This window comes from Rhagoletis zephyria, unplaced genomic scaffold (assembly GCF_001687245.7).
Source record: "Rhagoletis zephyria isolate East Lansing unplaced genomic scaffold, Rhagoletis_zephyria_1.1 Rzeph_scaffold_07563, whole genome shotgun sequence".
NCBI lineage: Eukaryota > Metazoa > Arthropoda > Insecta > Diptera > Tephritidae > Rhagoletis > Rhagoletis zephyria.
Window position 1 is genome coordinate 10,677 of NW_016164646.1, and position 10,503 is coordinate 21,179.

Below are 10,503 nucleotides of genomic sequence, written 5' to 3' on the forward strand. Positions count from 1 at the left end.
GTCTCTTCATAGGACATGCTCGAACAAAAGCGAACAGTTCATTCCATATAAAGAGATCAAAAGTGGTATTAGTCTCATGCTCCTTTGCGATTGCTCCCGGAGTCATCCTGGATTAGTTACATTTTTTGCAGGGTATGAATATGTGCCATGTTTTGGCTCCCATCCTTTAACAATTTTTTCTTTGCGTGCGCATATTTTTGGCTGAAATTTGCGGACGAGGAGAAGCATTTATTTAGATTTCGTTGCTTAGGTAGATATAGTTATTCCTTACAATACCTCGGTCAGACTTAGGTTAGGCTATTTTGGCAGACTTCAAGAGACCCACTTAAACATTAATTAGATTGGTCATTGTGTTACCACATTATAAATTTTTTTTTTTTTAAGGGGTAACTTCAGGTTCTCTGTGTTAAACTAAGAGAAGCGATAGGTGCTTAAAACAAAGCTCCGCAAGTAGCCGATGTCTACTCCGGAGAGCTTTTAGAAAATGTTGAGGTGCTTAAACCTTAGACTAGTTAGTAAGTTAGTAATTCTTGGGTGTAACAGAACAAGAGACACCGTGATCTGAAAAATCATGTGTATCTCTTAAACAGAGAGTCCCTAACCCAGTTTGGCTAAGATATCTTCGGTTTCCCTAATGAATCCAAAAAGGGTCTTGATAGGAGCATTCTTCATAACAATGGGGTAAGACCATTGAAGCTTTTAAGTGGATCAATATTTGTATAGCCAAAGCCGGACAGTGATAGAGAATATGCTCTGAATGTTTCATCATCTTCAAGGCAGAACCGGCATTCCGAATTTGTGATCACACTTATTCGGTGCCAGTGGAAACGTAATTGGTTGTGACCAGTCAGGTACCCAGAAAGTAGCCTGATGACAATTCTATTTTCTAAAATAATGTCTCTTCTGTTAAAAGGGTAGCCACAAAGCCCGGCCTGACTAAGGCTCCCACCACTCAACAGTACTTACAGCGTTCACAGTGTACCCACTCAGCAATTATGGCTCTCGAAGAGGACCAACTGAGACGACAGAATGTTTCAGGTCCCGAAATTGCAGTTAGCGATCCTTCTCGTGTCAACTCGTCGGCGACTTCATTTCCTTCGATTCCACAACGGCTTGGTCTCTAACCAAGCTTGGATTTTATAGTCCGGACGGCTGCTTGGCTATCTGAAAAGATAACTAGAAAGGCTCCGTGTGGTTCTAGGTTCATAAATACCTCAATCTGCTCTGTCCTCCATCCTTGAGCCGTCTGTGTGCCAGTGTACCCATCTGGGATCAAGTGCAGGGAGACCATTTCCCAATCTTCGCGACTGGGGATAATCACTTGGAACTTTCTGCCAAAGCCGACCTCTTTAGTCATGGAATCAGAGATTCCATATATTTCCAATCCTGGTATCTTCCCAAACATACCTGCATGGAGCTTCTTTGTGAAGAACCCGTCGTTAGATAATTGAAAGTGCAGCTCACTCGTAGCTGCTGTTTCCTGGATAAAAATGTTGAGAGGAGTCCATTCCAGAAGCGACTCTAGAGCCGCATTTGAGCAGGTTCTTATAGATCCAGTGACAGAAAGGCATGCCAAGAAAAAGTATGACAGTTTTTTGCAGTCTCTTCTGCCACCACGCTACGGATGCGTAGGATAAAATCGGACGTACGATAATACGGTACAGCCCCTCTATCAGTCTTGTTCTCAATCCCTATGTGTGGCTTTAGCAACCGTTCTCTCAATATGGGAGTTCCAATTAAGTCTCTTATCTAGCGTAATCTCTAGAAATTTGACCTCATCGGAGCATCGAGGTTGTCGTGTCTAGCCAATTCATCAGCCCTGGAACTTTCGGTTATGGAGCCTTTGTGGTTCTAGAGAAGTAAGGCTTTATTGTTTATTGCTAAGGCGTTTAGTATCTCTGTGAACTTGAAAACCAATGTAGACTTGATTTCATGACAATGAAGGGCCCTGAGTGCGGCTTGCTATCGCTTAATATCAGGAACTTTTGAATGCGATACTTTCCCTGCATAGAGATTACTCTATGCACAGACCGATGGTTTGAAACATTTCAAGGAGTCTGTTTGTGGGAACTGTGTTTTTGATCTCGGACCAAGACTGCCAGCTCCAATGGCCTCGGGTGCTTTTGAGCCGCCTGTGTAGAGGGTGAACTTTCTTGATGTTTGGGTCGTTCCAGCTTGCCTTATTCCTCAGCTCTATTTTGAAGTTCTTTTGGAATATAATAATTCTACTTACATCCCGTGCGAATTGAGTTAGGGGTACTGGGACCTGAGTGACTCCAATTTCTGAGATGGTACTACCATCTATATAGAAGAATTGTTTAGTAGTCTGCTATATGCTGATGTACAGCGGTGTGAGCTCGAGTATAAACACCATTACCGCTGTAGGGCAGTTGTCAATTGCGCCTGTGATGTACACACACGTAAAACGTTGTAGTTTCGTGAGTAAGCGCCTTCCAGTTACTAGGCTAGCTGTGGAGTCCCAGGCCACCGCTCCATAGATTATCATTTGTTTGAAAATCATAGTATATATATATATATATATCATAGTACATCCATCTGAGTATTCGAGGACACTTGCGGTTCTGGATGTTTTCATGTCAACGTCTTTCTTCCATACGAGTTTTGTTTCGAGCATGATGCCCGAATAAATCACTTCCGCGGTAGTGCTGACCTCTGCGCCATCGAGGCTTATAACTCTCATTTCCGGTAGACTCCTTATTCTTGTGCATGAAATGGTGGCGGTTTTTGTTGGGTTTGTGTTGAGACTCATATTCACACGCCACTGGTTTGTTTGTTTAGTGCCCTTTGGATTATGTAAAATATGCTTTTCTTGAATTCCCCTCTTGCTATTATGACTATGTCATCCGCGTAGCCTTGTCCTCGGACTCCATTGTCTGATAGTGTTCAGCTAAAACTAAGCTCCAAAGGATTGGGGATAATACCCCTTTTTGGACATATTTTCGTAGTTTTTAACCGTAGAGAACTGTGGCCTCTGTTTTTATTCACCTACGAGTAGGTAGTACTAGAATAAAAGACCTCATGTGAGATGTTGTCGAAAACTCCTTCTGTATCAAGGAAGGCACAGGTTACAACATTTCCATAGTTAAAAGCACTCTGGATTAATGTTATTAGCTGGTACAGGATAGGTGGTGCTCGACCGGGTTTCATTATCAAAGACATTCTCTACTGATTGACCTAAAGGATTTAGCTAAGAAGCAATCCCTTGTTCTTATCTTGGGTATAAGCGCTAGCTGGGCTCTCCTATATGCACTTGGGTTGCAGGCTAGAACTAAACTATTCTTCATTATATTCACAAGGTGTAAAATGACTATATAGATTCTCTTCCCATTGTAGTAAAGCCGAATAAATTCCATCCACGCCTCGATACTTATGCGGATCGAATGAGTCCCCTCACCCAACACTTGCCCACGAAGCAAGGCTTTTTGCCTCATTCGGATGGGGTTGGTCTGAAAATCTTTAAAGGCAGTTCCATAGTCTGTTTGAATGAATTCGGAAATAGTGAGGAGAGTAGGACGCGTGCTCTTGCTGCCCCTCTGCCAACGTATGTACCATCCTGCAGATTTGGTTGTTTAGTAAATTGCGAAAGATTCAAAGTGGAATTTATGTGAATGTAATTTTGCCAATGGTCGATAATTTTTCCCTCATACGAATATATTGATGATTTTTTGTACTAATTTTTCTTCAACTACAAATTTAGACTTCCAGACTGTTGTAGTGTTTTTCGGTTGACTAATAAAATCAATTACTCGTACATCGTTAAAGGAGGTAAAACGTATATACGTATACAAATAATCGGCAATCAATACGAGCGTACGATCACTAACGATGTGCTCGAATTTAGTTATATAATGTCGGAAGTGCCTTTTAAGGCGTAACGTTGGCGAATCCGCCAAGCCATCTTAACCTAATCTACCCTCACTATAAGCAACATTGAAATAAATACCAAATATTTTACATTTTATGCAGAAATCAATTCCTATTGCTATTCGCTTTGTTTGCATTCCTCATAAAAGTGTCAAGACTCTTCGTCTCTCAAGGAAATATGTATATATGTATCTCAATGAGAATATCATTTCAAATATTTAGGTTTATGCTGAACCATTTGGATTAAAGTGGTTGCATAAAATTTCCATTAAGTGCACAATTGCTGCATAAATGAATGAAAACAAAATCCAAAAAAAAGAGAATAAACTAAAAGACGAACGAAAAACGTGCGGGGTATACGTGACGTATGAGTAATACGGGTAATGGCGAATAGGTAGTAAAGAGTCAAATAGCACACATACGTCATGGCACACATCTGAGTGTACTTTAGAACGTATGTATGTAAATATGCCTATATACATATGTAAATATACGTATATATATATATATATAGTGTTTTAGATTCACACACATATTTGCATATTTACTTAGATACCTACCTACCTACATACATATATTTGTATATATGTAAATGTGCATATATGTATATATAATTATTTGCGTGCGACCTTACACACGACAGATTATAATTATAAAAAAGTTAATATACAAGTATGCATGCAAGTACATACATATGTATGTATGTTCGTCGGTAATGCGCATTGACATAGAAAAATGTTAAATGGCGACACTGACACTCAAATGAAATATGAAACTAAGCTAATAAATTGCGGAGGTTAAAAGTAAAACAAAGTGGTAAAAAAGTCAGCGAAAAGTTAATGTACGAGCAAATAGATAGATGAAACATGGGGGGGGGAAGTAGAGATAAAAATTATAAAAAATTAGAAAAAGATTAGTTAATTAAGTTCGTAATACCTACAGGCAGATGGAAATAATTTACATATGTATGTACGTACGCACATTTGACCGTATCAAAAATAAAAGTTTAATTTGGTCCAAGCGATTTTGAACACTCACTATGAAAGAATTTCAAGAGTATAAAAAACAGCTACCTAATGGGGTGTTTACATGTTAAATATAAAAGTACTAAGGTATTTACTATTTAATAATAATAAATATAATAAGATGCTTCGTGATTTTCGGGAGTTTTCGAAATTTTAAAGATTTCTGCAGATTTTTTCTGTGTTTTTCGTGATTTACTCTTCGGGAGCTTATTAAGAACTTTGGAAAGTTTTTGGAAACTTTTCTCTATATTTTCAGCACTTTTTGGGATTCTTCGTGCTATAATTTTCGTACCTTTCTGCGATTTTCTGGAACTTTTGGTAGTTTTTGATTTTTTTTGGGACTATTATGAGTTTTTCGAGATCTTTAAAACTTTTCAAGATTTTATACAAAATTTTTGAAATTTTTCAGAACTTTTCTTAATTTTTCTTGCGTTAATTTTTTCTCGGACGTTATTCTGAAATTTTCCGGGACTATTTCAATATATTTTCGGGACGTCCGTTCTTTTTGTAGGACTTTTCGGGACTTTCCAAACTTGTTGGTATTTTCTCTGGATTTTTCAGATTTTTTTGTAATGCTCATGAATTATCCGTGTGTAAAACAAAACACACACGGAACTTTTTAAAGAACTTGCGGGATGTTTTCGGAACTTTTCAAAATTTTATACGAAATTTTTTGAGATATTTTTCGGGACTTTTCGCAAATATTTCGGAACTTATTTGGGATTTTGGGGATTTTCCAACATTTTCTGTGAATTTTGTAGAATTTCTTCGATATTCCTCGTGCTTGGCTATTCGAAACTTTTTAGGAACTTGGGGGGAGTTTTCGGGATTTTTTTTTTATTTTTCTAAACTTTTTAGTTTTTTTTAGGGGCTATTGTGATATTATTTTATCAAGTATTTTAGGGGTTTTCCCAAGCTTTTTAATATTTTCTTTTGCAAAATTTTTGAGGACTTTATCGGAGTTTGGGGATGTTTTTGGGACTATTTCGAGATTTAAGATTTTCTTCGAAATTTAGTGTAATTTTGGTGGTACTGAGTACTTGTGTTATAAATGTTTTTCTAAATTTTTCTAAATAAAAGTAATTAAATGCTTTCTTAGTCATCTTTTGTCCCGTGAAAACAAGTAAATACATTTTATAATTAGTACTTAGTCTGCAGTAAATTCAATTTTACTATCACTGGTACATACATTAGAATGGGAGGAAATAAAATGTGTTTGTTTCTTAAGTCAAAAGTATGAGTATTTACATACTTTTTTTTTATATGTAAATCTTTTAGTGAAACCAAATACTAAATACCTAAATAAATAAGTTTGTGTTCTTGAAATCAAAGCATGAGTATTTACATACTTTTTAAGCAACGCTCGAAGATTCACACAAAAGCAAACAAATGCGTCTCTATTTCGCCCAACACTAACACATTTAAATGCGTACATCCTTTTTGCCTGCTGCTTTCAAGCGTAGTCCTTCAATTACCATTAGCTGCTTTCTCTTGTACATAGTATGTACATATCTTCAACTATTCATCCGACACTCGTTGTATTGCGTATCTCCGTTAATCATTCTATTGTGTGCAAAGTGAAATTACTGTCAGCAAGGAGAGCTTTTCAAGTGTTTGATATAAAGTGAGTAGCAGAAAAATAGCATACTTAATGGTGTAGGAGTTATTTTTTGCCTTGAAATGCAAATTACGAAATGAAAATTATAGACGTTCCAAATAAAATTTCGTGTGTGCAAACACATAGAAAATAATAAAAACTAATATAAAAAATAAATGGCAATCCAAAGTGTACGCTTACACTATAATTTTAGTTTTATGCTCCAATAAAAACCCAAGCGAAATCCAATAAATCTAAGAAAGTAGTTCATTCTCAATGTGTGTGCTGAGCGCTGTAGCATACCAACAGGCGCCTACACACCATTAAGGTATAACTAGATGTATGATTGTCGGCTTATCTCATGAATTAATGCAGATTCGCGCTCATCACTTAAAGATAATAAATATGTAAATATAAAGTCTGCGAGGCACGCCTATAAAGCCAGTCTAGTCGACAAATCGCCCGTTACATCTGATTAGCCACAATGCGAGTAATCTTCCCATATGTTTGCTCTAAATCTTGTATTATTATTTGGTCTTTATTAAGCTACGTACATGGATTGAGCTTTAATTTTCCATTTTCATTCTTTTCTCTTCAGTTTAATAACGCAGAATATTGGAGGAAATGACTTCGCGCGTAATTATTAAAAAAAGACAAGAACAAAAACTAGTTAAACGCTAACGCTTAGCGCTTAATACAAAGCGCCTAATTAAAAAACGAACGGAGAGAGGAATAAGAGGAAAAGTTAACGAGCCGTAAGCATCATCAACAGGCGCGGTTAAGTGAGGGCAACGGACGAGAATTTTGTAAAGACATTGGGAGGCGCTGCAAAACAAAAGAACGCATAAGTAGTGGAGTGACGGAATAAGTGAGCAACTAAAGGACAAATACAACGCATCGCTCTAACTATAACAAAAAATCGTTATTATTACTAAGTACTTCGATTAAGTTAAGCTTATCGCAGGCAGCGTTTGTCTGTCGCAGACAGTGTAACCACAAATAAACGAAGTAGCATGGCTCAGTATGGTGGAGCACCCAATCCCTTCGCTGGTGGCGGTGGTGGTGGTTATGAACAACAGCCCAGCTATGGTGGTGGCGGTTATGGACAGCAGATGGGCAGTTACGAGCAAACAGGTGGTGGTTATGATCAAACGGGTGCGGGCTATGATCAAACTGGTGGCTATGGTGGACAAGGCGTCGCTGGTGGTTATGGCGGCGGCATGCCCAATGCTGGAGTAGGTAGTGTACCACAGCAACCATATGGTGTGGCAGCTCGTCCACGTGTCGATGTAGAGGCTACTGGTGAAGTGGACCCGACGCTGTAAGTGCACTTAGTTCACTTTATATTTTTGTATTACTACACTTTTCATTGCAGCTACCCCGAAGCCAAGGAATCAACGCACAAAATACGCAGTCATGCTGATATTATCGAAATGCTCTTCGGTCCCACCGAACACGAACTCATACCGGTGAAGGCCTTCTATTTCTTCTTCTTTGCCGCTTTTGGTTCGCTTTTTCCACTGATGGGTGTCTATTTCAAACAGATGGGCATGAATCCGGGTCAGTGTGGTATATTGATTGGCATGCGTCCGTTTGTGGAGTTCTTATCGGCGCCCTTCTGGGGTTCCTATGCAGATCGGTAAGTAGCTGTTGTCCGCTGCACAACTGCTACTTAATCTCAATTAATATGACAATTTTTAGCTGCCGCCAAGGTAAAAAATTGCTTTTGGGTTCGCTCGCCTGTTGGGTTCTCTTCACCATACCGTTGAGTTTCATTAAACCAGAAGCTGTGAATTGTATCGAACGTAAAAATGAGACGGATTTCGTTTTGACTCTGACACGCACCAAACGTGATCTTTCCGCCTATGATATGGCCGACATGAATAAGGAGAGCGTGGGCAGCATCAACCCACAAGCAGCTTTACAAGGTGTTGCCACGATGCCGGCCAGCGAAGTGGTGGAGGAGTCGCATAGGAGGTGAGTGTGAGAAGAAGTTGTTTGTAGAAGAATTTCGCGACAGTGTTAGCGGTTGTCTATCTTTTGAGTGCTTTAGAGTCTTAGCTAAATCGCCTATAATTCAATTATTCAATCTCTTTCTGCCTCAAGACGCAAACGTTCGCTTATTCCTCGTATTGATGCCGGCATCTCACCCATCCATATAAACTTTGTCAGCAATTACGATGATAAACAGCATCGCGACTATGTTAGCCCGATATTCTCGTCCATGGTATATCGCACACCAGTAAGTATTTATATTGTAAAATATTTTCCACAGGTTTTTTTTTACTTATCTGCCCTCTTCGTAGGACATACAAAAAGCATTCTTCCTGCTTTTGCTCGTCATACTCATAGGTGAGTTCTTTAGCGCTCCAGCCATCACACTCGCCGACTCAGCCGTCATCACTTTGCTCGGCGACGATGCAGACAAGTATGGCCATCAACGCATGTTTGGCTCACTCGGTTGGGGCATTTCCATGTTCGTTGTCGGCATTGTACTCGATCATTCGACACGCTTCTCACATCATCCTTGCGGCGCTGGTCACATGGAAAAGAACTACAATATCTGCTTTGCCATTTTCTCGATATTGATGACTTGTGCCATAGCGTCGGCCTCGAAGATCACATTTAAATATGATCCAATCGAACTTGACCAACAGACAGCCGAGAATCCGGATGCCACGGCAAATAAGCAAGCCGAAGATGAGTCCATGGCCGAGTTAGCTGCGCAGCTTAATTTGCCTTCATTAGCGGTTGGTAGTGGTACGGCTGCAGTTGGCAAAGCACCACCGGCCGCAGTGGGTGCACAATCGAAAATATTTGCTCAAACTACTAAGGAAATGCCCGAATGGCTAACTGTCTTGACACATTTTAAGGATATGAAAACCATTTCTTTCCTGTTCGTCGCTTGGTTCATGGGCTTCGGCATCGGTCTGATTTTCACGTTTCTCTTCTGGCATCTGCAAGATTATGGCGGCACCCCGACGCTCTTCGGTGTTGCCTCTGTGATCAACCACGTTTCCGAGATCTTTGCATATTTCTACAGTTTCCGCTTCATCGCACAAATCGGTCACATCAAAGTGTTGTGCCTGGGCTTGGTTGGTAATGTGTTACGCTTCTTGTACATCTCCTACGCGACCAATCCTTGGATGGTCTTGCCATTCGAGCTGATGCAGGGTATCACACATGCCGCCGTTTGGGCTGCCTCCTGTTCGTACATTGCGCACTGTACACCCAAACATTTGCGAGCCTCGGCCCAAGGCGTACTACAGGGTATACATCACGGTCTAGGACGTGGCTGTGGTGCGATCATTGGCGGCATGTTCGTCACATACTATGGCACTACGGAAACATTCCGCGGCTATGGCTTGGCTTGTCTTGTGGTCTTGGGTGTTTTCGTTTTCGTGAACTTCTATCGCAAAGATCAAGGCTTCATTTCGGAATTGCCACCTACGGAGGATCCGCGTCAGGTAAACGTCTTTAAAAAGTACAAAAATATGCAATGGGATGAGGGGATCTTATTATTCTATTTTGCAGGTGGCCGAAGAGACCTCACATCTGGCGCCACACGGTGTACCCAGTAATCCGATACCGCGTGCGCTTTCCAATGCGCGTCTAAATGAGATGAATCCCAATGGTGGTACAGGCAACAGCTACGGCACTTATCAGACTACGGGCGGTAATCTCGACATACCTGGCGCTAATCCACATAATCCTTTCGCGCAATGAACTGAAAACCACATTGAAGTTGTAGTGAATTTTGAGAAGTGATTAGCGAGTTTTTGATGATTTTGCATTTACGTAGGTTTGTATGCACGTATGTACTTACAATTTGTTGGAACAGCTTTGAAGAGATCTATTTGTATAGTTTATATGTATGTATATGTAGTTATGTATATTGATAGAAAATTATTGTTATTACATCTAAACGTGTTGTTATTAGTGTCCCGCGGATCGAGTTATAGCAGAGGGTAAGGGATATCACACAGAGATACCCAG

The 10,503-nt window shown here is 39.9% G+C and overlaps 1 protein-coding gene across 1 annotated transcript; it reads left to right on the forward strand.

The window, feature by feature from the left end:
* The first annotated feature begins 7,475 nt into the window (after positions 1-7,475).
* jef (major facilitator superfamily domain-containing protein 6 jef) lies at positions 7,476-10,302 on the forward strand. The gene is made up of 6 exons (XM_017630274.1): positions 7,476-7,828; positions 7,883-8,146; positions 8,209-8,484; positions 8,614-8,749; positions 8,814-9,974; positions 10,042-10,302. The coding sequence occupies exons 1-6, from the start codon at positions 7,521-7,523 to the stop codon at positions 10,231-10,233; spliced, it is 2,337 nt and encodes a 778-aa protein (XP_017485763.1). The 5' UTR covers positions 7,476-7,520; the 3' UTR covers positions 10,234-10,302.
* Positions 10,303-10,503: the final 201 nt, after the last annotated feature.